This window comes from Euleptes europaea, chromosome 7, assembly GCF_029931775.1.
Source record: "Euleptes europaea isolate rEulEur1 chromosome 7, rEulEur1.hap1, whole genome shotgun sequence".
Taxonomy (NCBI): domain Eukaryota; kingdom Metazoa; phylum Chordata; class Lepidosauria; order Squamata; family Sphaerodactylidae; genus Euleptes; species Euleptes europaea.
The window spans coordinates 84,168,501-84,195,761 of NC_079318.1; the positions used below are offsets into that span (position 1 = coordinate 84,168,501).

At 49.3% G+C, this 27,261-nt stretch overlaps 1 protein-coding gene across 1 annotated transcript in view; it reads right to left on the reverse strand.

Moving 5' to 3' along the window:
* Positions 1-992: 992 nt before the first annotated feature.
* COPA (COPI coat complex subunit alpha) overlaps positions 993-27,261 on the reverse strand; it is a 49,764-nt gene continuing 23,495 nt past the window's right edge. Inside the window, exons 15-33 of the mRNA XM_056853808.1 lie at positions 26,099-26,238; positions 24,768-24,853; positions 23,373-23,511; positions 19,926-20,088; positions 19,288-19,434; positions 18,060-18,249; positions 16,614-16,709; positions 16,302-16,390; positions 15,276-15,399; positions 14,165-14,254; positions 12,961-13,070; positions 10,401-10,478; positions 9,850-9,918; positions 8,129-8,265; positions 6,419-6,605; positions 5,673-5,783; positions 4,111-4,272; positions 2,889-3,083; positions 993-1,076 (exon numbers count right to left, since the gene is read on the reverse strand). Of these exons, the coding sequence (XP_056709786.1) occupies positions 1,017-1,076; positions 2,889-3,083; positions 4,111-4,272; positions 5,673-5,783; positions 6,419-6,605; positions 8,129-8,265; positions 9,850-9,918; positions 10,401-10,478; positions 12,961-13,070; positions 14,165-14,254; positions 15,276-15,399; positions 16,302-16,390; positions 16,614-16,709; positions 18,060-18,249; positions 19,288-19,434; positions 19,926-20,088; positions 23,373-23,511; positions 24,768-24,853; positions 26,099-26,238 (2,373 nt within the window). The 3' untranslated portion in view covers positions 993-1,016. The remainder of the gene's footprint in view (positions 1,077-2,888; positions 3,084-4,110; positions 4,273-5,672; positions 5,784-6,418; positions 6,606-8,128; positions 8,266-9,849; positions 9,919-10,400; positions 10,479-12,960; positions 13,071-14,164; positions 14,255-15,275; positions 15,400-16,301; positions 16,391-16,613; positions 16,710-18,059; positions 18,250-19,287; positions 19,435-19,925; positions 20,089-23,372; positions 23,512-24,767; positions 24,854-26,098; positions 26,239-27,261) is intronic.

Genomic DNA, 27,261 nt, shown 5'->3' on the forward strand with positions numbered 1-27,261 from the left:
CTGCTCCTAGAAGTAAGCCCCAATTAATACTCAGTAAAGGAAGCCACAGCCCTCAATTTGCAAGATCTGAGCAAGGCTGTCAAAGATAGGGCATTTTGGAGGACTTTCATTCATAGGGTTGCCATGAGTCGGAAGCGACTTGACGGCACTTAACACACACACACAATACTACCACTGTGGGTTCTCTTGCAAAAAGCCCAGAACTCCAGCATCCAACACGTAAGAGCAGCCCTGCTGGATTGGACCCACATCAATTTAGTACAACATCCTGTTTTACAGCGTCGCTACCCCGGAAAGCCTACTGGAGATTCAGACTTCTGGAATTGAGGTCTGGCCTTATCAGGTAAACTTTTATCTACTCAATGGCCAGTTTCTCCGTATCCAGGAAGGAAACTGGCCCTTCCCATGTAACATCGCCAATATTTTGCATATCTTATTTCTTGTCAACCAAATGCCTCGGCGTTTCAACTAATACAAGAGACGCTTTCCTCCATTTGGTTTGTCACTTTTATTAAGTGTGATAAAGAGATACAGAAGGGTGCGTGTAAGAAGGAGTAGGCGTTTTGAGACACTGCAATGTTTTGCTCCAGCACATAACATGCAAAGGCCTCTTTTAATAAGGACAATCTTCTGTGGGTTCCTGTTCTTAAAAGCCCTCCGAAGTCACATCGTTCTTCCAGTTCTCATCCCCGAGCAGTGGGGGGTTTCGGGATGCAACTCGTTTTAGACTCAGATTCTTATAGGCATAACAGGCAGAACAGGTAGAGATGGGGAAGCAGGAACCTAGAACAGACTGCCGACCATACCACTGGCCCTGCTACCCATCTGGGCATGTGGCATTGAGACTCAGGTTTGCCACTGAACTGCTACACAGAACAAAGTGTGTGTGGGGGTCAATCATCAGGGCTTTGGGAGGGAGTATGTTAGTGGGGATGGAAATATAAAAAAAAATCACATCAGCTACAGGAAAGAAGTTGAAGAGGAGCGACGATAGCTCCTTAGGTCGAAACATCACTTCAGCGGAACTGCAGAGGGCTGATTCTCAAGCCGATGACGTCTTTGCCAATCTCCGTTACCTGGGTGACCAAAAGAGACTTTCGTTAGAGCACTCCTTAGAGCTTAAAACTTGGAGGAAGTATCCCCTACAATTGCTCTTTTGAATTTGGCGCCAGTGAATGAATCTTTTAATCTGGGGAGCCCGGAGAAGGGCAGAATTCTCCCCAATACTTTGTGTTGGGCTCAGAAGTGCTTAGAATGCAGCGAGGTCTCTTGCTGATTTGAGCACCGGGTCATTCCTGACCAATGGGGTGACGTCACATCCCGACGTTTCCTAGGCAGACTTTGTTTGTGGGGTGGTTTGCCAGTGCCTTCCCCAGTCATCTTCCCTTTACCCCCAGCAAGCTGGGTACTCATTTGACCAACCTCGGAAGGCTGGAAGGCTGCGTCAACCTTGAGCCGGCTACCTGAAATCGACTTCCGTCAGGATGGAACTCAGGTCGTGAGCAGAGCTTTTGACTGCAGTACTGCAGCTTACCACTCTGCGCCATGGGGCTCCTAATGGAGAGTAAAGTGGGGTATAAATTCATAAATACCCTCCCTCCTGCAGACAGAATGAGTCCTTGCAGGGAACAGACCTCACTGATCACCAAGAGCCAGCATGGCTTTCTCAAGAATAAGTCATGTCAGACTAATCTTATCTCCTTTTTTGAGAAAGTTACTACCTTGCTGGATCAGGGGAATGCTGTAGACATAGTTTATCTAGATTTCAGTAAGGCTTTTGATAAGGTTCCACATAGTATTCTAGTTGACAAATTGGGAAAATGTGGGTTAGATCCTGTTATTGTTAGATGGATCTGCAACTGGTTGACAGATAGTACCCAAAGTGTGCTAGTAAATGGTTCCTCGTCCACTTGGAGAGAAGTGACTAGCAGAGTTCCTCAGGGATCTGTGCTGGGCCCTGTGATGTTCAACATCTTTATAAATGATTTGGATGAAGGAATAGAGGGGATGCTTATTAAATTTGCAGATGATACTAAATTGGGAGGGGTAGCAAATACAGTAGAAGACAGAGCCAAGATGCAGGATGATCTTGACAGGCTGGAGAAATGGGCTAGAACTAATAAAATGCACTTCAACAAAGACAAATGTAAAGTTCTGCATTTAGGTAGGAAAAATCAAATGCATATTTATAGGATGGGGGAGACTTGTTTGAGCAGTAGTGTGTGTGAAAAGGACCTTGGGGTCTTAGTAGGCCAAACACTGAACATGAGTCAGCAGTGTGATGCTGTAACTAAAAAGGCAAACGCAATCTTGGGCTGCATCAACAGAAGTATAGTGTCCAGATCACGCAAAGTGATGGTATCGCTTTACTCTGCTCTGGTTAGACCTCAACTAGAGTACTGTGTTCAGTTTTGGGCACCACAATTTAAGAAAGATGTAGACCAGCTGGAACGTGTCCAGAGAAGGGCAATGAAGATGGTGAGGGGTCTGGAGACCAAGACCTATGAGAAAAGGTTGAAGGAGCTGGGTATGTTTAGCCTGAAGAGGAGAAGACTGAGAGGGGATATGATAACCATGTTCAAGTACTTGAAGGGCTGTCATATAGAGGAGGGTGCCGAGTTGCTGGTGGTCCCTTCCAACTCTATGATTCTATGATTCACTGCAAAAACAGCTTTCAGAAATGGTGTCCCCCCAACTCCAGGGAAATGGCACAGCCCACTCCTATCTGCTGCCTCTGCAGACACAGCCTGCCCTGGTTCTCTTGAAACACCTTGTCAAGTTGTGGCATGTGGGGCATCCTCTTTGGCCGGGGCTCCCAGATGCGAAGCGGGCAACTCTTATCAAGGGTGAGGGCTGCTCCGAGGAGGAGGGATCCGGGCGGTACTTACGGTTGTAACTCTGCAGATTTGACCGCGGTACTCGGGACAGTAACAAGCCCCGCTGAGCGGACACTTCTCCACCGGCTTGCCCCGGTAGATGGGCCGGTAGGAGATGGCACAGATGTCGAAGGGGTTGTGCATGTCGTAATTGAGCTGGTAGGCGTCAGTGGGGTTCTTCTCGCACGCGGTTAGGATTTTGCGGGTCTGGGAAGAGGGAAGAAAAGAGAAACTGAACAACTGCAGGGAAGGACAGGACAGGTGTGATGCAAACAAGTTGGGAGATGGTTTGTTTCTTGAACTCTTCAGCACTGATAGGGGGAACGGGGCTGTCTGCTCTGCCTTCCACCAATTCTGCAGAGAGAACACCCCCCTTGCTTTTTGGCCACTATTCTCTTGATCTGGAGTCTCTCTGTCCATCTATCTCTGGAGATTTCATGAGGATTTCTAGTTTGGAGAGGAGGGTGGAGAAAAGAGAACCTCTCATAACACAATGTGCTATTCAGATTCGTCATCCTGTGCAGGAACCTGAAGCGAATGAGAGAGATGTTCCAGGAAATCAAGAGAGCATGAAGATTACCTTTCCTTGCCGTTCTCTCATGAACACATGAAGATGCCTTGTACTGAATCAGCCCATCAGGGTCCATCAAAGTCAGTATCATCTACTCAGACCAGCAGTGGCTCTCCAGGGTCTCAGGCAGGGGTCTTTCACATCACCTACTTGCCTAGTCCCTTTAACTGGAGATACCGGGGATTGAACCTGGGGCCTTCTGCATGCCAAGCAGATGCTCTACCACTGAGCCACAGCCCCCTGCTCTATAGTCTCCACATGTCAGAGGTACAATAGGCCTCTGAGTCTGGTCTGGGCCGGGGAGAGTGGGATATTACATTGAAATAATAAATAAATAAATAAATAAATAAATAAATAAAATAAGAGCGCTATGCCATTGAGAGTGGGATTCTTACATCCTCAGCTACCACCCCTTCATAGTAAGAGGCTTTTTAGGCAACGCTCAAAGCCTCCTTCCCTCCCCTCGGGATATGAACATAAGAAAGGCCACGCTGGATCAGACCAAGGCCCATCAGGTTCAGGAGTCTGTTCACACAGTGGCCAACCAGGTGCCTCTAGGAAGCCCACAAACAAGACAACTGCAGCAGCACCATCCTGCCTGTTACACAGCACCTAATACAATAGGCATGCTCTTCTGATCCTGGAGAGAATAGGTATGCTCACTTGCTGTGCGACTTCAGGCTTGGGGCCGAGCTCCAGGAGACGGCGAGCGAAGGTGGCGGCCGTCTTGAAGTTCTTGAGCTTGAAGAAGAGGTTCAGGGCAGTCCGCAGTACCAGGATCATGTGGACAGGCTGGAGGTTGGAGTGCGTGAAATAGGCAGCCATCTGTCGGGGCGGAAAAAAGAACATGATTCCAGGGAGGAGTTTACTTTTCGCCAGCAAGGTGCACCAGGGAAAATGGAGACACTCCTTACAATCTCTCCCAGTTCAAACCCCTTTAAGGAGTTGGGAGACCTGGGGGTCCCACAGGCTATTATCAACCTGCCATTGGTGCTTCAGTCTCAACCATCACGGTATCCTTTGTGCAGAGGAGGGAAGAAGATAGTCCACAGTCCCGCAGATGAAGCACTGGCCAATTACTTGGGGACCACTTACCGCCTGCAGGAATTTCTGGAAGGGATACCAGACTAGATGGACTTTGGTCCGGTTCCCCAATGCTCTTAAAGCTACAAGAGCCAGCATGGTGTAGTGTTTAAGAGTAGTGGTTTGGAACGGTGGACTCTGATCTGGAGAACTGGGTTTGATTCCCCACTCCTCCACATGAGCAGTGGACGCTAATCTGGGGAACTGGGTTGGTTTCCCCACTTTTACACATGAAGCCAGCTGGGTGACCTTGGGCTAGTCACAGTTCTATTAAGAGCTCTCTCAGCCCATCCTATCTCACAGGTTGTCTGTTGTGGGAAGGGAAGGTGATTGTAAGCCGGTTTGATTCTGCCTTCAGTGGTAGAGAAAGTTGGCATATAAAAACCAACTCTTCTTCTACAATGCAGACATGGGAATCCCTTAAACTGGCATAACAGACCTGCTTTTAATTACTTGGTAAGCATGGCACGTTTGGTGTACCAATGAGATTCGAGATCTTAAAAACTAGGTGGCACGAGTGAGTCAGCTCACCCCTGCCTAAGGAGACCAGGGCATGTGTAACTAGAAAAGCACCAGAATTCCCCTTCGCCCCTTTCAGTCAGTACAATAGGGCTAAGTCTAGACTCAACCCCACCCCCCAAAATGCATTGCAAGCGGGCCAAGAGGTAACAGGTCACTTCAAAAAGGATGAGGGCAGAATGGAGCAGGTGCAGAGGAGAGCGATGAGGATGACTGGGGCCTGGAGATTAAGCCCTATGAGGAAAGGTTGAGGGACTTGGGAATGTTCAGTCTGGAGAAGAGGAGGTTGAGGGGGGACATGATTGCTCTCTTGAAGTATCTGAAGGGCTGTCACTTAGGAGGGCAGAGAGCAGTTCCTGTTGGCAGCAGAGGATAGGACTCGCAATAATGGGTTTAAATTGCGGGCGGAAAGGTACCGACTGGATATTAGGAATTTTATTTTTTACAGTAAGAGTAGTTCAGTGATGGAATCGGCTGCCTAGGGAGCTCCCCCTCACTGGCAGTCTTCAAGCAATGGCTGGATGAACACTTGCCAAGGATGCTTTAAGCTGATCCTGCATTGAGCAGGGGGTTGGACCATATGGCCTCTTTCAACTCTATGATTCTAGAGGGGAAAGGCCCACCTCGCAGATGCGCTTCTGCTGCTCCAGCGTCTCCTTGGGCAGTTTCTTCCTCTCAACTTCCATCGACAGCCCCACAATGTATTCTCGGCAGATGGCAATCAGCTGCTGGGCCTGCAATTTCAAAAAGAAAAAGAGGTGGGACTAATGAGAGACAGAGCATTGCTGAAGCAAGTTTGTAGTCCTTATGAGGAGAGAGATAATTTATATCCCACTTTTCTCCCCAATACCCCCCTTAGCCATTTCAAGCTGTGACTTGACAGCCAAAAAAAAAGTGGTTTCTCATATGAAAGTCTGCATTACCTTAATCAATGAGAATTCAAAATCAACTAAAGTTGGCCACCCTAAAAATTGGCAATTATGTTCCAACCTAACTTAGAATCATAGAATCGTAGAGTTGGAAGGGACCACCAGGGTCATCTGCTGTGCACAATGCAGGAAATTCACTTCTACATCCCCTCCACACCCCGTGACCCCTACTCCATGCCAAGAATAACTTGATTACTGTATTGCAATGGCAGACTCCTGCTTGCCCTGGGGCAGAACACCTTACTGGGTGTGCACTTGGTACAACACATGCAAACTGAGAGTGTTACAGCTCCTCTTATCAAAGACTTCTGGCTTCAAATGTCTGAGGACATCTCTCTGTCTGTGCGTACACCTGGTGCTGGAACTCAACTTTTTTAAAAGTGGCATTAATCTCCCCTGCCCCCAGCTTGGCTAAGAGAGCCCAGAGATGCAGCATTCACCTCGGCGATCTCTTGCTTGTTGTCCACCACGAGCAGTGGCAGGCTCAAGAGAATGGAGCGGAACTTCTCGACTGCCTCCTCGAACTTGCCGGCCGTGGTGAGCTGGTAGCATAGCTGCAGGCGCTGGATCAAGTCGTTCAGCTTCAGGCCGACAGCCGGGAGGACGTTTTTCAACCCAGCGTCCTTCCTGGGGAGGGGAGGGAATGCCGAGAGACAGCGTGAGAACTGACTCGCAGCACATGTCCAAGCCTCGGTGCTTCTCCAGAGAGTGCCCTGCTAGCTCGACCCACCACCAGCCAGGCTGGAGGAAACAACCACGGCCAATTCTAACATAAGGAAGGCCCTCCTGGATCAGACCAAGGCCCATCAAGCCCAGCAGTCTATTCAAATAGCGGCCAACCAGGTGCCACTAGGAAGCCCACAAACAAGACGACTGCCACAGCATCATCCTGTCTGTGCTCCACAGGACCTAATATAATAGGCATGGTCCTCTGATCCTGGAGAGGATAGGTATGCATCATGACTAGTATCCTCTCCTGGTATGTTCCCCGGAGGACTCTTCGTTCAGCTAATAACAATCTTTTGGTGGTCCCTGGCCCGAGGAGTGTCCAGCTGGCCTCGACCAGGGCCAGGACTTTCTCTGCCCTGGCCCCTGCCTGGTGGAATAGCCTCACTCGCAAGGCCAGGGCCCTGTGGGACCTCAAGGAGTTCCGCAGGGCCTGTAAAACAGAGCTATTCCGCCAGACTTATGGTTGAGGCCAGCTACAGTTCCTATATAAAGACTGGCCTCCCTAACCTTCCCATTGCGGTTAACACCTTTTATTCCATCTGGTGCCTTCCATCTGCTCGCCTAGCTGGGTTGTTGTATTGTGACTCGTATGCTGGAGGCGCCTAGGTAAATTAGTATAATGATTATGATTTTATAGGGCTATTTTAAAATGTTTTAATGCTTTTATTGATTAATATGACTTTTATATTCTGTAAGCCACTCTGAGCCTGGCTTTGGCCGGGAAGAGCGTGGTAACAAATGGAAATAATAAATAAATAAATAAATTTTTACTAGTAGCCATGAATACCTCCTCTCTACAAGGGGAAGCTTCTCTCAGCAAAGACTTGGCCACCGAAGACACTGACGCAAAACTGGCATTCGTGCCTGTCCATGGTCTAGGTCCGTGTTATAAAGAAGAGGAGTTGGTTTTTATACCCCAATTTTCCTCTATCTTTTAAGGAGACTCAAACCAGCTTACAATCACCTTCCCTTTCCCTCCCCACAACAGACACCCTATGAGGCAGGTGAGGCTGAGAGCTGTGGCTAGCCCAAGGTCACCCAAGCAGGCTTCATGTGGAGGAGCGGTGAATCAAACCCGGTCCTCCAGATTAGAGTCCACCACTCTTAACCACTACGCCACGCTGGGTGTCGGCTTGGGCTGGTGGGAGCCAGAAGTCATGGCTCCAAGGGAGGGGGTGAGAGCCAGCGGGGTGGTCTGACTCCCTGGAAGGCAGCCCCTTCGGATCCTAATTGTGGCCAGCCAAGAAAACAGCCGACTGCTGGATTCCCGACCGAGAAAGAACTCAGGGAAGGACGCAGGAGACAAAAGGGCAAGGCGTTGTTCCTTCCTTTTCAGATTACACCTCAGCAAGAGGCGGCTAATGGCGAGGTCGGGATCGGCTGAGGCGGGAGAGGTGATGGGACTCTGGCTTGCCACTTACCAGTTGCGGTGAGGGTATCCGTACATGGAAGGGAGGCTGGGCAGGGCTTGGTAGGTGGTGCGGCCCCGAGCGTAGGTCTGCAGGAAGAGCTGCTTGTAAGGGGCGAAGGTGGTCACTCCCACCTGGTCGTGGAGAAGCTAGAGAGGGAAAGGGAGGCGGAAGAAGAAGAGTTGGTTTTTGTATCCCGATTTTCTCTAACTTTAAGGAGCCAGCATGGCGTAGTGGTTAAGAGCGGTGGTTTGGAGTGGTGGACTCTGATCTGGAGAGCCAGGTTTGATTCCCCACTCCTCCACATGAGCGGCGGAGGCTAATCTGGTGAGCTGGATTTGTTTCCCCGCCAGCTGGGTGACCTTGGGCTAGTCACAGCTCTTAGAGAGCTCTTAGCCCCACCTACCTCACAGGGTGTCTGTTGTGGGAAGGGGAAGGGAAGGTGATTGTAAGATGGTCTGAGTCTCCCTTAAGTGGTAGAGAAAGTTTGCATATAAACAACTCTTCTCCTCCTCCTCCTCCAAGCAGCTTACAATCAATTGCCTTCCCTACCTCTCCCCACAACAGGCACCTTGTGAGGTAGGTGACACTGAGAGAGTTCGAAGTGAACTGTGACTGGCCCAAGGTCACCCAGCAGGCTTCCTGTGGAAGAGCGGGGAAACCAATCCGGTTCTCCAGATTAGAGCCCACCGTTCTTAACCACTACACCACGCTGGAAGGAAGCAGGATGAGAGGCAGCAGGAGGAACGACCCGCCCAAGCACTGTTCCGCAGGCAATCTCTTCCTTAGTTCCTCCCTGTTCCCAAAACATCCATTAGCCTGTTAGTGTCAGGAGCGTAGCTGTTTTGGTCTGCAGTAGAAGAGCCAGATTTGAATCCGGCATCTTAGAGACCCACAAGATTTTCAGGGTATACGCTTTCAGGATTCAACGCTTCCTTCGTGATGAAGGGAACTCTGACTTTTGAAAGCTTATACCCTGAAAATCTTGTTGGTCTCTAAGGTGCTGCAGGACTTAAATATAGGAAGGGGCTGTGGCTCAGTGGTAGAGCGTCTGCTTGGCATGCAGAAGGTCCCAGGTTCAATCCCCGGCATCTCCAGTTAAAGGGACTAGGCAAGTAGGTGATGTGAAAGACCTCTACCTGAGACCCTGGAGAGCCGCTGCCAGTCTGAGTGGACAATACTGACTTCAATGGACCAAGAGTCTGATTCAGTACAAGGCAAGCTTCATGTGTTCATGTGTTAGATCTGTTAGCCTACAATGTTCTTTAAGCCACTCTTAAATTGTCCTCATTTGACTATATAAAAAAAAGGAGTAATCCCAACATTTTTCAAATGTGGTGGTGCTCTGGTACCTACACGTGGGACAGATCTTATAGCTCAGAAATCAATGCAGAAAGAAACTAGCAGATATAAAGAAAGTTCCTATAAACGTTCATAAAATCTGCAGCCAGCATGTTGTATACCTCTCCCTTTTCTTTAAAAAATAAAACAAAACCAAGAGTAGATTTAAGCCAGTGCCAAAACACCAGTTAGTAAAGGCAAGACAAAACTCCCCATCAAGGGAGTTCCTCAGCTCTGGTGCCACTACAGAGAAGGCTCTGACTCACGTAGACAATCTGAGGACACAACAATTGCCAAAGATTATCTAAGCAAAATGCTTTGTACCTCTAAAGGACTGACCCCCCCCCCACCACCACAAATCCAGCGCAGAAAACCCTCCACTGGGAACTTACCCTCATGGCCGTCTCAAAAGAGCCAGCGAGGATGTGGTCCACCGGCAGCTGGGAATTGTTACACCAAACCTAAGAGAAGAGGAGGCGGCTCTGTTAGAACGGGAGAATCTGAACATGGCTGGTGAATCTCTAATGCCACCTTAATCTGGCCCCAGCAGAGGTATCTGTGTTGTTCAATAGCGATGAAAACGCCTGGTTATGAAACCCCTTAAAATCCTGTTTTGCAACAGGCAGTTTTTGAGCCTGGTAAGGAGTTCCCCAATGGGCTTTGGAAAGTAATAAAACACACCATGGGTAGGGCTGATTGCTAAAAAGGGTACCTGTCAAGGCAAGCTGTGATCTTAATTGCTCACCGGCTGTCTGCTATTTCAAGTGCTTGGAGCTGCCCATCCCAGATTTAGGAAATCAACGCACAGGCCCTTTCAGCCTTTACCTCCCACCTCTTTCCCCTCCCCCACCCCCCTTCTCAGCTCTTTGCTAGCTGAAGCCCCCATTTTTGGCTCTTCAAGTTGTATCTTAAACATATCGCACCCACGTGGGTTTCCTCCTACCTGTGCGGGGCTGGTGCCTTTGGTGGGGGGTACAAAGAAGCCATCCTCTGCTCCTCCTGCAGGACCGGCAGGGACATCCTAGGAGGGAGAAAAAATATCACAAAGAGGGCGCCTATTAGGCAAAGGCAGGGGTCAGAACAAACTGTCACTGGTCGGCAATGCTAAACTGGCCTCGTGCCTTTGGTCCTACCTCAAGGATAAGCCTAGATCAAATTCTCACCCCCCATTTCTTTCCCACAAGGTACATTTAAGATAGCCTGTCTCGGCACATGAAGGTTCCATTTAAAAGACAAGTCCTCTTATGGATTGAGAGCTGGCTGAAAAATAGGAAGCAGAGAGTAGGAATCAATGGTCAGTTCTCCCAATGGCGGGATGTGAGCAGTGGGGTGCCTCAGGGATCTGTGTTGGGACCGGTGCTTTTCAACCTGTTCATCAATGACCTGGAGTTAGGGTTAAACAGTGAAGTAGCCAAGTTTGCAGATGACACCAAATTATTTAGGGTGGTTAAAATAAAATCGGACTGTGAAGAGCTCCAAAAGGATCTCTGCATACTGGAAGAATGGGCATTAAAATGGCAAATGAGATTCAATGTGAGTAAGTGTACAGTGATGCATATTGGGACAAAAAATCCCAACTTCACATATACACTGTGGCAGCAACAGACCAAGAAAGGGATCTTGGGGTGGTAGTGGATAGCTCAATGAAGATGTCAACCCAGTGTGCGACTGCTGTAAAAAAGGCAAATTCCATGCTGGCCATAATTAGACAAGGAATAGAGAATAAAACTGCTGATATCATACTGCCATTGTACAAATCTATGGTGAGACCACACTTGGAATACTCTGTACAGTTCTGGTCACCACACCTAAAAAAGGATATTATAGAGCTTGAGAAGGTGCAGAAAAGAGCAACCAAAATGATTAGGGGACTAGAGCAACTGTCCTATGGGGAGCGGTTAAGATGCTTAGGGCTGTTTAGCTTGGAAAGAAGGCGGATGAGGGGAGACATGATAGAGGTCTATAAAATTATGCATGGTTTGGAGAGAGTGGACAGGGAGAAGTTTTTCTCCCTCTCCCATAAAACTAGAACACGGGGTCATCTGCTAAAGCTGGAGGGTGAGAGATTCAAAACAGATAAAAGGAAGTATTTTTTCACACAACGCATAGTTAAACTGTGGAACTCCCTGCCCCAGAATGTGGTGATGGCTGCCAGCTTGGAGGGCTTTAAGAGGGGAGTGGACATATTCATGGAGGAGAGGGGTATTCATGGCTGTTAGTTAGAATGGATACTAGTCATGCTGCTTACCTATTCTCTCTAGTATCAGAGGAGCATGCCTATTATTTTGGGTGCGGTGGAACACAGACAGGATGGTGCTGCTGCACTCGTCTTGTTAGTGGCTTCCTAGAGGCACCTGGTTGACCACTGTGTGAACAGACTGCTGGACTTGATGGGCCTTGGTCTGATCCAGCAGGGCCTTTCTTATGCTCTTATGTTCTTTGTTATTACAGCTATAGTCATTGACAGAGAGAGGCCACAGCTTAGGTGTGGTGTACATGCCTTTCAAGCAGAGGGTCTTGGTATGAGTCTCTGGCCTGTCCAGCTGAAGGTCCTACAGTGCAGGGCTGATAGCAGGGTTTTGGAGACCCTTCCCAAATAGACAGAGAGGGCAGGCGAGCCAGTGTTTGTTGCTGCTTCTGCTCTCCTCACCTGCCTGGGCAAACAAGCAGCCCGACCCCAGCGCTCAGAGACGCCTCCACCATCACTCTGCTTGCCTGCCCTGTCTCTGCTCAGGCACAAATGAACAAACAGGAGACTGGGGCATAACTGCCCGGACAGAGGAGGAAGAAGAAAAAGGGGCCAGAGCCAAAGGAAAGAAGACTGGGCAGGCCCAGTCCTTCCACAGAGGGCCCCACACCCACTGGGGATGGACGACACAGCTATCACCACTGCGGCCAGGAGGCCTTGGCAACCAACCCACAGTAGCTACCTCTGATGCTGGTAGCTAGAGCAACGGGGGTTACAGACACACTCCTCCGCCTGAAATTGAGAGCCTCCTGCCAGTCGGAACAGATAACGTAGCCCTCGACAGACCAACAGTCTGACTCGGGGGCAGCATCGTATGTTACCGAGAGTCCTTCGCTCAGCGGTTCGGCTTATGCTCGGCATAAGAAAGATGTCAGGACTAGGCTTGAGCGTATCTGTTCACGCGAGGGGAGGGGGGCGGTTTTCCGCCAGTTCCACCCTCCTGCAGCAGCCCTCCAGTTTGTGCTGTTCCTGGAAGTCCCCCCTTCCCCAGGAGGCGTTTTAGGTTCGCGTGGGGGAGGCAGGAACATCATCCTTTTATGCGTGGAAGCCGTTCCATGCGCGGATCTCTTTAACAGCGTCCAAGCCTCAGTCCTGAGCACCTGAAGTTGCAAGGGCAGCAGGATTGGGAAGAGACTTGTGCCTGTTAGTGACTAGGGTTGGACGCAGCCTAAAGCAGCTTCCTATGAAGCTATGGGCCACCGGGCAGCCCTCGAGGTAGAGAATGCCATATGTTCATTATGGCTTCTAAGATTACCAGCTCTGGTGGGAGATCCAGGTCCTCTTCAACTTCCCATCCGCCGCCTTCTTCTTGGCTTTTAGCCACGGCCTCGTCGACAAAGCCTTCCCCGGCATCCACAAACCCATCTGAGGAACAAGTAAGGACAGACCACAGTTCAGAACAGGAGCACAGGCTAGGGTGCACACGCACGCACAAACAGAACAGATGGCTCTCCATTGCTAGAGCGTGACAGTGGGACATGTTCAAATCAGTTAAAATAAGGCCTTTTAACCATAGCTTCTTCGGACATATGCCAAGGTATGGATTAGTTGCTACAAATAAAAAATAAAATGAAGGGAACCTCTCCAAAGCGAAGTTCTTAGAAAACGTCCCCCCTCCCCCGCATCTTGCAGAGAAGTTACACTGCAAACATTTCCACTGCTTCAGTTGTCCCCCCCCCCCCGCCCCATCTGAGCTCAGATGGGTAGAAACCCGAGAAAATGCTTTCTTAGTTGGGGCACCAAAACTCTGGAGCTCCCTCCCCAAGGAGATTCGTCTGCCTCCCTCTATCAGTGTCAGCGGATGAAGACTTTTCTTCAGCATATTCCCAATAATGATTATTGGTCCTCCTCCCTGGCTCTGGTGTGGCATGTTAATGTGTATTTATTGAATAATTTTATAAATATCATTTAATTTCACTTTTAATTGTTGAAATGTTCTCCTGTTCACCGCCTTGGAGACCCTGATCAGGTGAAAAGGTGGCATTAAAATATTTAAAACAAACAAACAAACAAATAATAAAACCTAGGACTGTCTGAATGTTTGTGAACATTCCATGCCATCACACCTGCTGCTTCATTGTCACAATGCAACGTAGATATCCAATTTCCTGCTTGTACCAGAATATCCAAGTGTGAAGCATTTATAAACATGAATAATCAATAATAAATGTATTTTGTTTTTGTCTTAGGAGCCTACAGCGCTTACATTTCTGAAAATGGGGGGGGGGGTTTCAAGCATGCCTAAAAGCCATGCCCCCTGGAGCAGAAAATCTCCCTTCCAGACCCTATATATGTAAGTGAAGCTTCTTGGAGGAAAAGGCACTCTGCATGTGCTCTGCTTAGTGGCACACTTCTTTCTTAAGAAGGGAGCCCTGGTGCTGAAAACTGAATCCCAGCAGATATTTATTTTTACTGCTATCAAGAACCACTGAAACACTGAATGGCTGCTTGGCTCTCACCTTCATCCAGCTGCAGCTCGGCATCTTCTCCCCAGCCTTCAGTGCCCACGGTGTCAATGTCTATATCGGCCGCCAACGCACCTCCTTTGCCTGCAGGGGGAGGGAGAAGTTCACTGTTTTTCTGAGAAGCATTTATCCAGCTTCAAGGAACAAGCAGAGCACTGGCTGGCAACTGGTATGGTATCACTCAACAGGAAGGGTGCTGGTCTCCTTGGAGCTCCAGGGGGAAGGGGCCAAAGCAAAGAGGGGGAACAAAGAGGGGACAGCCAGCATGGTGTAGTAATTAAGAGCAGAGGACTCTAATCTGGAGAACTAGGTTTGATTCCCCACTCCTCCACATGAAGCCTGCTGAGTGACCTTGGGCTAGTCACAGTTCTCTCTGAACTCTCTCAGCCTCTCCTACCTCACAAGCTGCCTGTTGTGGGGAGAGGAAGGGAAGGTAGTTGTAAACCGGTTTGAGACTCCTTAAAGGTAGAGAAAAGCAAGGTATAGAAAACAACTCTTCCTCTTATTATTATTCTTGGTGTGCAAAAGTATCTCCAGTTAAAAGATCATAAAGAGGAGTGCTAGGAAAGGCTGCAGACCGAGACTCCCCGGGAAGAGCTGACAGTACTGGATTAGGTGGACCGGTGGCCAAAAGCAGCTTTGTTGCATCGTGGGGGCGGCACTTCAGATCAGAGATGGAAGCCCAGTTTTGCATGCTGGAGGCCCAGGTTTGATGCCTGGCAGGAATCGTGTATGAAACAGCTGGGGAAAGCACCCCTAACTACATGAAGAACAAAAGAGTAGGAGTCCAGTAGCACCTTAAAGAATAACGAAATTTCTGGCAGGGTGTGAGCTTTACATGCAGAACATCTCTGCATGTCAGAGACAGTTAAAGGGACAAGATAAAGGATGAATTCCACCTCCTGCTTGAATCGGAGGTCTCTACTACCCCCATCTCCTCCTCCTCCCAATTCCACCCCAACGACCTTACACCAGTTCAGTTCCTGCAGCCAGTAGCTTTTTGGGGTGAACAGCAGACCCCCCCAAGGCCCCCCACTCCTCCCCTCTCTTCTACAACAGCCCCCAGGAGGAAGCTGGTCAGCCACAGCGACTAGAATCTCCTTACCTTTGCTGGCGATCGAGCCTTCGAAGAAACCCTTGGAGACAGTGAGTAGGGGCCAGTTGGTGTCCAGAGGCATGACGGGAGCCGGCGGCTGGAGCAACTTGGCTTGGGGGTCGATGTCCGGAATCTGGGAAGAGGGAAGGGGAAAGCCTTCAGACACTCCTCCTCCAGGTGTTAAGCAGGTTGGAATGAAACCCCTCGCGTGAGCAGGGTGGGTACGTGGGCACGGGATGCCCCCTGCTAAAGAGGGCAGCTCTGCTGGCGAGTGAGGCACAATTCTCTCGCCAACTCATATGTTGATGCTCACAGTTAGCGACGCTTCTCCAGTGTGATTCTTTCACGCACTGGTGCTGGTATTTTGAAGATGGTGATGGCTGCCAACTTGGAAGGCTTTAAGAGGGGAGTGGACATGTTCATGGAGGAGAGGGCTATCCATGGCTACTAGTCAAAATGGATACTAGTCATGACGCATACCTGTTCTCTCCAGGATCAGAGGAGCATGCCTATCATCTTAGGTGCTTTGGAACACAGGCAGGACAATGCTGCTGCAGTTGTCTTGCTTGTGGGCTTTCTAGAGGCACCTGGTTGGCCACTGTATGAACAGACTGCTGGGCTTGATGGGCCTCGGTCTGATCCAGCATGGCCTTTCTTATGTTTTTAAGAGGAGCGTGAATGAGTTGGAGCTCTGCTACTTCTGCCATGAGAGACTGCCCTAGAGACCCTTTTTGATGGCACCTGGGCTTCTGGAGCGCTGTCCCATTCCTTGAATATGGGAATGATTGGGGGAGAAGAGAGAGGAAGCCAAGCATAGAAGTCTCCTGTGCTGTGCACTTCCACCACTGCTGCCAGGCAAGAGACTGCCCGACCATTTCTTGTACGAGGTGACCTCTACCAGGCCACTGGTGACCGAGGAGGCCAGCCCTTAAAACTCGCCCCTGGTACGTGGTTTGCTTTTCTCAAAAGGAGTAACAAGGGAAGCAAACAAAGAGGAATTACAACCAGGTCTGTCCGCAGCTCTTTTTCACTAACCGTTTCCTTTTCTGGGTCAAAGGTTTCTTTCAGGCTCTCTGCTTCCTCATCCAAGCCATGGGTCGCGGCTGTGAGATAGGCCAAGGATTCTAAGAGAAGCAAAGGAAAGAGAGAGAGAAGCAAGGTTAGGATGATAAAGGATCTCTATAGGCAGCGCTGCAACAACAGGAGGATGAGCAGCTTGAGGACAGGCTGTTCCATCCTTGCATTGGCTGGGAAGAACAGAAGGAAATCTGAGAACAGGATTGGGAAGGGGGAATGGGATTCGGACGCTTGCGGGGAACCTGGAACCCGAGATGGCCTGTTACTCACTCTGTCCGCAGTTCTTCAGGATCCTCACCCTCTCCGCGACATCCCCAAGATACAGAGCATTCTGGTAATGGCCGCTCATGTCCTTCCGAATCTCAGCTGCAACGAAGGACATGGAAAGAACACTCACCCTCCACAACAGCGTTCTTCTGAGCAGCTGCTCTCAAACCCCAATTTAAAATATCTAAATCTGACCGTATCTTTTGGGGGGGAGGGCAGTCAAGTCACAGCCAACCTATGGTAACCCTATAAGGTTTTCAAAGTAAGAGATGATCATAGGTGGTCTGTCATTGCCTACCTCTGCATAGCGACCCTGGACTTCCTGGTTGGTCTCCTATCTAAGTAGTAACCTGGGCTGAGCCAGCTTAGCTTCCGAGATCTTATGGGATCGGGATAGTCTAGACTATGCAGGTCACAGCTATCTTCCTAGACTTTAGCATTAGCAAGCCACTTTCAAAAGGGTGAGTGGCTCTGGGCTGCCTGAACAAGTCACACTTCCCCCTGGATTCAAGTGTGCAAAAGAGAAGCCAGCTTCCAGGGATACAGAATCTATCTCATTCGGAACTGGGCTTGCTCTATGCTGTCCTACCGCTTAAATCATGAAATACTTTTACATTTGAAAATGGGAGTTTTTTCTTCTTTCAAACTATCTATCATGAGAGCTAGATCTGAGTCCAGTTGTACATTAATGACCAACATGATTTCCAGGGTACTGACAAAGGGAGAGCTTTGACTCTTAAAAGCTTATACCCCGAAAATCTTATTGGTCTCTAAGGTGCTGCCAGGCTTGGAACTTCAGACCAATATGGCTACCCTCTGAAACTATCTATCACAGTTATCATGGACTGCATGTGCAACCAAATGGAAGCTCTCTAGTTGGAAGGAAAGTGTCCTAACAATCTGTCCCAAGCACCAGGATGTGGGATTCATTCATGAGAGTGACAAGGATGATCAGGGACCTGGAGACCAAGCCCTATGAGGAAAGGCTGAGGGGCTTGGGAATGTTCAGTCTGGAGAAGAGGAGGTTAAAGGGGGGACATGATTGCTCTCTTGAAGGATCTGAATGGCTGTCACTTAGAGGAGGGCAGGGAGCTGTTCCTGTTGGCAGCAGAGGGTAGGACTTGCAACAATGGGTTTAAATTATGGGCAGAAAGGTACCGGCTGGATATTAAGAAATTTTTTATTCAGTAAGAGTAGTTCAGCAGTGGAATCAGCTGCCTAGGGAGGTGGCGAGCTCCCCCTCTCTGGCAGTCTTCAAGCAGCAGCTAGACAAACACTTGTCAGGGATGCTCTAGGCTGATCCTGCATTGAGCAGGGGGTTGGGCTAGATGGCCTGTCTGGCCCCTTCCAACTCTATGATTCTATGTGTAATTCATGCATTCTAAGACTTATGCTGTGTGATAGCCACTTTGCTTTGGATGGCAAAGCCCACCCGTCATCGAGACCCACCTATCTTCATCATCTTGCGCAGCTTCTCCAGGTTGCCTGTGATCAGGTACAGGAAGGAGAGCTTGTCGAAGTTCTTGGTGCGCTGGTAGCACATCTCCACGATCTGGTGGTTGCCCTGCAGCAAGGCCACTTCTCCCAGCTTCTCCCAGCAGTTCTTGTCATCCAGGGCCTTGGCTGCCTCCAGCGCTATCTAACAGGACACAGGAAACAGGCTAGAAAAAGCGACCTCCTGCTGACTTTGGGCCACTGGTCTGTCAAGCCCGGCTTTGCCTCCTCTCACTCCCAGTTGCTCTTGGAGGTCTTGGGAAAGGAGTCTTTGCAGAGCCCAAGGGCCTTTCAGATCAGGGGTGTCAAACTAATTTGTTACGAGGGCCAGATATGACATGTCTCTTGGCCGGGCCTTGCCTGCCCAGATTGGGACTGGAGGGGGTGGCTGCCTCGCGGGCCGGATAAGAGCTCTCAAGGGGCCGGATCTGGCCCTCGGGCCTTATGTTTTACACCCCTATTTTAGATGGTGGTAGGGCAGGGGTGTCAAATTCAATTGTTACGAGGGCTGGATATGATATAAATGTCACTTGGTCGGGCTGGGCCATGTCTCGCCAGCCCAGGTCCAGAGTGAGGGTGTGTGTGGCTGCCTCAGCTGGCTCACAGGCCAGATAAGCGCTCTTAATGGGCCAAATCTGGCCCCTGGGCCTTATGTTTGACACCCTCATGGTAGGGACTAAACCTGGGATCATCTGCGTGTCAAAAACAGGCATTCTGCTAATGAGCCATGGCCCAGCCAAAGCAGATGAGTCCCTGGCCGTTCAAGGCAAGATCTTATGTTTATTGCTCGACCGTCCCACATATGCTGGTCAGCCTCCCAGTATTTCAGATTAGCACTTCCTTGGGCTGGATCCTGCAGTTCCATTTGGCTAGGTACGGCACCTTCTCCCGATGCAAGGAGCCCTCCCCCCACCCGATGCAAGTGGTCACTCATCTGCTGGGGGAAGCTGTTTTAGTGGAATGGATCCAACCCATTGTATACTGTGCTTACTAGACAACTCTATAGAGAAAACTTGATCGAATCAGCTGGGAAACAGTGAAAACTGGGCATATACCTGCATAGACTATAGTTGCAGATGCGTGGCATGGAAACCCCGGAAGCAGGCTCCGAGACTTCCTTGCTCCCAGGTTCTAGAGCAGGGTCATCCTTGGGGGGGGGGCATTGCTGAGCACAGCACCTCACCTCGATGTTGCCACACTCCAGGGCCAAACTGAAGCGAGTCTTCTCGTCTTTCACAAAATGCAGAGCGACCTCGGGGTAGCCCTTCTTCTGGAGGTAAGCGATGATGGACTGGCCCACCAGCTTGGCGTTGCGCACCATGTGAAGGACCTGGGAGGGGCAGAAAGGGAAGGACGCGGCACAGTTAGAGTTATTCTTAGATTAGTGCCCCCAGCAGAAACTACCTCGCAGGGTTGTTGTAAGGGGAAAATGGAAGAGAGCAGAACCGAGGGCTTGCTGCCCTTGGAAGAAGGGAAGGATAAAAATGTTCTATCCGAGGCTTCTATTTAGAAACAGAATACTGGGGACTAGATGGCCATATTGTGATTCAGCATGGCAGCTCTTAAGTGATGGGGGGGTGAGGAGTCCCCCCAGGAGGGTGCCTGTTCCTTTCTTTCTCACAGCAGATAGCAAGGAGGAGGGACAGAAAATGGTTCCCACCCCACCCAGGTACACAAAAGAGGAGACACACTGGCAAAGAAGGTGAAGAGTCGAGGCAGGGCAGCGCGAGAGCTGTCGTCCCCTTTCACCTCCCCCTGACTCTCCCAAGTCACAGCAGCGCACCATCGACAGAAGCACAACCTCTGCGGCCGCCGCCTCACCTCGTCGTATTTCCGGTTGATGAGCGCCAGTTTGAACTTGAACTCGGTCGGATCGATGGTCAGGACGCGAGGCCGGCATTCCCGGTCCAGGCAGTAGACGTTGTTCCCCTTCACCCGGGTCACGTAGATCGGCAAGTCCAGGGTGCGGATGATCCCGTGATCTCTGGATTGAAGAAGAGTTGGTTTTTATATGCCAATTTTCTCTACCTTTTAAGGAAGAATCAAACCGACTTACAACCACCTTCCTTTCCTCTCCCCACAACAGACACCCTGTGAGGTAGGTGGGGCTGAGAGAGTTCGGAGAGAACGATGACTAGCCCAGTCACCCAGCAGGCTTCATGTGGAGGAGTGGGGAATCAAACCCGGTTCTCCAGATAGAGTCCACCGCTCCTAACCACTACACCACGCTGGCTCTCACCACGCTGGATGCAGAACAGTAAGGTAAGTGAAGGCCGGGGTTTCTTTTGGGGATGAAGGAGCCGTACTATGTGGGCCCTTCGAATTCCAAGACTTTTGTTGCCTACGAAGAGCCTTCCTGGCACAGATAAAGGCCTGCCAAGCTCTGCCTTCTGAATCCCGACAGTGGCCCATTCTGTGGCTTCCCCCCTGTTCTTTTCCTCCCTCCAGCTGACGTTCAGAAATACGCTGCCCCTGCACATGGAGGCTCCCACCAAACAACTGTCCCTAATGTCCTTTGACAAACCATGTATTTGTCTAAGCCCCTTCCAAGCCCCCCTGAGCCAATTTGTTCCATGTGTTTAAACAAAGGTTGTGAGGAGAAGTACTCTAGTTTGGCCTGTCCTGACTACTGCCCCCTCTGTTTCACTGAATGGCTTCTCCCCATACCAAACTGGAATGTTATGAGAGCATGGGAAAGGCCTGGCTCTGCTCAGTTTCATAGACCTGCACAGTGACACCATCACCAGAGGAAACCTATCAACCTCACGGAAAAAACGTGCCCGGGTACTATCTGTTAGATTTTGCCCTGTACCTTTGCATCCTGACTCTTTCTTTGCAATATCCCTCCCACCTCCTGACTGGGATATAAGGACTTGGGGATCTCCCTTCCTATTGGTATACGAAAAAGGAAGCTTTGACTTTTGTAAGTTTAGACCCTGGACATCTTGTTGGTCTTTAAGGTTCTACTGGACTGGAACACTGACCATCACCAGTGTCTTCTTTCTATCCCCTCCCAAGCTCTTTTGTCAAACCTCTTCTCATAGAATCAGAGTTGGAAGGGACCACCAGGGTCATCTAGTCCAACTCCCTGCACAATGCAGGAAGTTCACAACAACCCCCGCCCCACAGTGCCCCTACTCCATGCCCAGAAGATGGAAACAAAAACCCCTCCAGGATCCCCGGCCAATTTGGCCTGGAGGAAAACTGCTTCCTGACCCCAAAGTGGCGATCGGCACTACCTTGGGCATGCAAGGGCCATGAGAGCCAAACACTGACACAACCCTTCCTGCCCTCCCTCTCATGATCTGCCTAAGCTCACAGACTCAGCATTGCTGACAGACAGCCAAGTATTCTTTCCCCAGTCTCAGACGGAAGCTCCGTTAAGCGGAGACCTGGCTCTTATCACCAGACTTTGCTTCAGTCAATAACTTGCAGAGGGACAGTGACCTTTCTTAGGACTGACTCAGACCTAACACCAACAGATGAACAGTCTTGCTGGCTTGCCTCATTTTATTGTTAGCGTGCCTTCCCTCCAAAGAGCTCAAAGTAGCATCCGTACATTTTTTCTCTCCATTTTATCTTAATAACCACCATAAAGGTCGTACTGGAAAGATAAGAAAACACCAACACTAAAAGAGCGAATTACAAAAATGAATGAATATGCTGATACGGCAAGAAGAAGAAGAAGAGTTGGTTTTTTATATGCCGACTTTCTCTGCCACTTAAGGGAGAATCAAACCGGCTTACAATCACCTTTCCTTCCCCTCCCCAAAACAGACACCCTGTGAGGTAGGTGAGGCTGAGAATGACTTGCCCAAGGTCACCCAGCTGGCTTTGTGTTTAAGAGCGGGGAATCAAATCCAGTTCACCAGATTAGCCTCCGCCGCTCATGTGGAGGAGTGGGGAATCAAACCTGGTTCTCCAGATCAGACTCCACAGCTCCATGCCATCGTTCTTAACCACTACACCATGCTGGCTTTCAAGACTATCTAATTTGTTGCAGAAGATGATGTTGGAGGAACACGAACAAAGATGGCAACTATTCTATGATAGAAATGTTGTAAACTTATAGTAGCTATGTGAAGAGAGATGAAAGTGTTAATGTAATTGAATTAGAAAAAGCGAATATAGTTTTAATTAAGATAGAATACTTATAAACCAAGTTAACTTTAGAATGCTAAGAAGACTTGCTCATCTATTTTATGCACCAACTATGTTGAAAGATGTAAAACTAAGGCTAAAAACTATGAGGGCTCGACCTGGATGCCGACCCAATACTGTATGAAATTATTATCTTTACCCATTCCCCTTCTATTTTCTGTATTCCTTAAAACTGAATAAAGTGTTTTTTTTAAAAAAGGCTATGGTAAAGTAGAGAGAGAGCAATTGGCCCAAGATCAACCAGCGAGCTTCCATGGTGTGGACTGGGGGGTGGAATTGGATCCACGCTCTTCCCAAGTCTTGACTGCAACGTAACAGTTGGATCCCCTCCTGTGATCTGAGGTCCGGGTTCTGGTTTGTGGCAGTCTGCCACTGCATACGGACTGGGCAAACTGAGGTTTGTTGCCTCGCAGGGATTGGAAGCACCCCCAAAACAGCTCTCTCCAAGTCTGGCTTGCATCAAAACCAGGAAGGGATTTCAAGAGCTGGAGTAACGCTCACATGCTCCTTCCTCCCTTCACTTCATGCAGTTCCAAACTCTGGCTTGCCACTGGCTGACCCAAGCCTGTGCCTGTTGCAACAAAGAAAAAAGCAGTCCCCTGTGCAAGCACCAGGTCATTACTGACCCATGGGGTGACATCACATCATGACCTTTACTAGGCAGACTATGTTTACAGGGTGGTTTGCCATGGCCTTCCCCAGTTGTCTACACTTAACCTCCAAGCAAGCTGGGTACTCATTTTACCGACCTCGGAAGGATGGAAGGCTGAGTCAACCTTGAGCCGGCTACTTGAACCCGACTTCTGTCGGGATCGAACTCAGATCGTGAGCAGAGCTTGGACTGCAGTATTGCAGCTTACCACTCTATACAGCCCCCTAAAGACACACAGATCTGGCCGAGGTCTGGAATATGCTTTGTCAGAAATAGTGCATTCAGAAATAGTGCATTCGGTCCACAAGACCTCTTATGCCCCAATAAATCTGCGAGTCTTTTAGATGCTGCCAAACCTAGCTGCTGCTTCTGTGGAAGCGCCGAGTTAGGCCAGAAGCCAGCAAAGGCTAGGCTGTGCCAGGGAGGTGCAAACGCCATCCAAGCCGCTTGCTCACCCGGTGGTGACGGCATATTTGATGTGGTTGCTGGTTGTGTAGATGAAGACCCCGCTCTCGTCCCAGGCGCCGCTCTTGACCCGGATGTTCTCGTGGATGTTGCAAAGGGAGTCCAGCTTCCTGTTGCAGATCATGATGGCTGTAGAGAAGAGCAGGTGAGAGAAGAGATGCGGTTTGACAGGACAGATTCCTCTTAAGTCACCCCTTTGTGGTTTGGAGGGCAAAAGACACCCCCCACCCCAAATGTAGAGGTACAAAAACACAGGGAAAGAAAATGCTGCCCATTTAGAGGAAGATCCTAAAGTTCATCTGATCCAGCACCCTGTCTTCCACAAGGGCCAACCAACTACTGCTATAAGAAGGGTTGCCAACCTCCAGGTGGGGCCCGGAGATCTCCCAGAATTTACAACTGGTCTCCAGATGATATAGATCAGCTCCCCTGGAGAAAAGGGCTACTTTGGAGGCTGGACTGTATGGCGTTACACCCTAGTGAGGTCCTTTCCTTTCCTCCCTAGGCTCTACCCCAAAAGCTCCAGGAATTTCCCAACCTGGAGTTGGCAACCTTACCTGTAAGGCTTATGAGCTGCACATGGACAACAAAGCCCTTTACGGCCATCCAGCAATTGATATACAGAGGTACACTGTCTCTGATCATGCAGGCTCCCACCCGACTCTGCCTCAATCCCATTTCAAAGCCATCTCGGCGAATGGCTGTCACTATATCCTGTGGCAAAGAGTTCCACAAGGTATTTGTGCTGCACAGAGTACTTCCTCTCGTCTGCCCTCTCTTTTAGTGCCTAGCATTTCACTTAAGACAAGTCTCCCGCACTGAGGAACTTACAATCTAAAAAGTGAGTCAAAAAAGAGGAAGTAAAGGGAAGTGGAGGGCAAAGGAAGAATCAGCCATCAGTCCAGTTACCATGTAGCTTTATGCAGCAGCGGAGGGGTTGTGCCAAAGGGGCTTTTGGAGGAAGGGATTTGCAGGCAGTGAGGGACAGAATCATTTCACCCAAAGGAGATTTTAGCAGGTCAACACCTGAATGACAACTGCATGTGCCCAAACTCGCTCCTTTATACCTGACTGTCCTAGAAAGTTGGGAAAGACAGGCAGAGGAACAGTTAAAAGCAGGCTCCGCGTTGCAGCTTCAGGTTAAAGGTCTGTGACGAATCTTGCAAACACTAACGCTACTCTAGCATCCAATCACAGTGCTGCACCTGTTGCAAACAGCATGCGAGAGAGCATGCGCCCTTCGTACCCTCGAGCTGCGCAGGGTGCTTTCTAAAACCAACAGGCCTTGCCTGAAGTAGCTTACATGCATGGAAGGAAAGATGGGTAGGGGGAAAAAAAGGAAGACTCAAAAGGCCAAGACGCACACCAAGCCTCTCCCCCCTTACCGTGCTTGGCCAGGAGAGCCACGTGCGACATGTCAGCTGACCAGATGACGTACTTCACCTTGGAGATCTTCACCGAGGCCAGAGTCCTGCAACAACAGAGCCCCTGCCCATGAAGATACCTCTCGATTCATCCCAGGGCACACAGTCACTTCAGGGGTGGGTTTCTGCCTCGCCCCTGTCCTTGAAGCAAACTGGAGCCCCCTCCAACTGGCCCACCAAACCTGTTCCTATCATCCTGGTAGATGACGGCACGTTCATGCATACAAGAACACGACACCCATTGGTCCACCTGGCTCAGTATTGTTTATTCTTCAGGATAAAGAAAGGTCTCTTTCAGCATCTGGTACCTGAGGTTTGAACTGAACCTGGGACCTCCTGTATGCAAAGCGTATGTTCTACCATTCAGCTATGCCAATGTGGTGCCTGCTGGCTTGGTGGCGCCCACCAAGTGTTCTTGGGGAGTGGGCGGGGCCAGGTAGGGCTTTTGCCCAGCAAGGTTTCTGATTGGTCATTGGAGATTAGACTGGCTGTGCAGATTTTTTAAAATGTTGCTTTGGCAGCACCTGCCACCACAGCACAAGGATCCACACCGCATTACTGAAGTGAAGTTGTGGCAATCGTTCTGTGGCTGGCTCCACCTCCTGTGGCAGCCATTTTGTTGCTGTGCCCCTCCTTGCCGTGTCAGAATTCTAAATGTGCCCGAGGTCTCAAAAAGGTTGGGGGGACCCCTGAGCTATGCACTCACCCCAAAATTTCAAAATCCATACAACCTCATACAGATCTAGCCTACTCATGTCTACTCTGATTGGGAGTGGCTCGCAGGGGGCCTCAGTAGAAAACAGTCTCTCCCAACATTTTATAAGACTTTTTTGACTGCAGATGTCAGGGACTGAACCTGGCGCCTTCTGCACACAAAACATGGGTTTACCCCAAAGGATCACACTGGCCACCATTCATACTTGATCAACATGCATATACATAAGGTATCCTAAGGAAGCTTGCTGGAGGAAACTGGGCTACCAGCCATCACTAAAAGCAGCAGAGGCCCATCTTGAGGATCAGTAACCAGAAGCCCTTGGGCCAAGTCCGGCCTGCTAAGGGGCACCATTTGGTTGGCCGGTTACCCATCCAGAAGCAAAAAGGATGTGTAGGAATGGACTCTGTGACAACAGCGATACTAACCAGCTCTTTGGTTAGTAACCATGTCCACACGTGGCCTTCTCAACATCACCCCCTCCCCAGAAAAACTATTTGCTGATCGGTCTGGGGGACTGCTCCACAGCTGGGCAAAGCCAGAGGTGGCCTCTTGTCACACCAGTCTGGCATCTTACCGTTTCTGCTGCACATCAAAGAGGGTGATGGAATCGGCGTCCCTCAGCAGCAGGTTCCCAGTGCCGGCGTAGAAAATCTCATCGCAGTTGGGGACCTGCACCTTCTTGGTGATCTCATTTTTCAGGTTCTTGATCAGGATCTGCCGTTTTGGTGCAGGATGGGAAAGACACAAGGGCAGGAGAAGGAAAACACCAGGTTGGCACGACAAAACGTTCCAAGGTTGAGGTTCTCTTTTGCTTTTCAGCTACAGGGGAGCTCTCCACCGCAGCAAGGAAAAGGGGACCAGGGAATCCCTGCCCTGTAGAGCAGCCCCTTTCTGTGAGTATCCCTTATCTGGACTGCTTGGGACCAGAAGTGGTCCATATTTTGGATCTTTCCATATTTCGGAATTTCTGCATAGATATCTTGGGGATGGGACCCAGGTCTAAACACAAAATTCATTTATGTTCGATATATACTTTATACACATAGCCTGGATGTAGTTTTAAGCAATATTTTAAATAATTTTGTGTACACTGCACCATCAATGCTGCTGCTAAGGGTCTGTGAGTAATGGTTGGGTACCCAAGGTTGGGTAGAATGAAAATATATCTATATATATAAAAATGATGAAAATATAATTTATTATAAGCACTATGTCAAGATTAAAATTATTTAAAAATATTAAAATAGCACAATGGCATTTCTTAAGGTTGATATCTATAACCACATGCCAGACACGTTTCGGCCTATTTGGCCTTCATCAGTGGTCATTTGAAACCCATGCAAAACCTGTACACGTTTACAGAAATATATACATATATAAACAGTTTTAATCAAACCAGGCATGTATATAGGTTGTATAATATATTACCAATTACTCAAGCATCTGGTAAGATTGACTCTAGTTGTAATACTGGTTAATATATGTCTCCCATATATGATGTGTGCAGTTATTAACCTAGTAAAGCAATGTAATGCCTGCACGGCAGCTCAAAACATCCCATTTTCGGATCAGCCTGGATTTCGGATGTCCATATAAGGAATACTCAACCTGTACCATATAATCTATAGAGGCACAGGATTTATAACAAATTTAATCAAATGTTAGCTTCACTTGATTTGCATGCTTTGTTATACTGGTAACTATGCCAATATTAATAAATCATGGCCGTTTGTACTA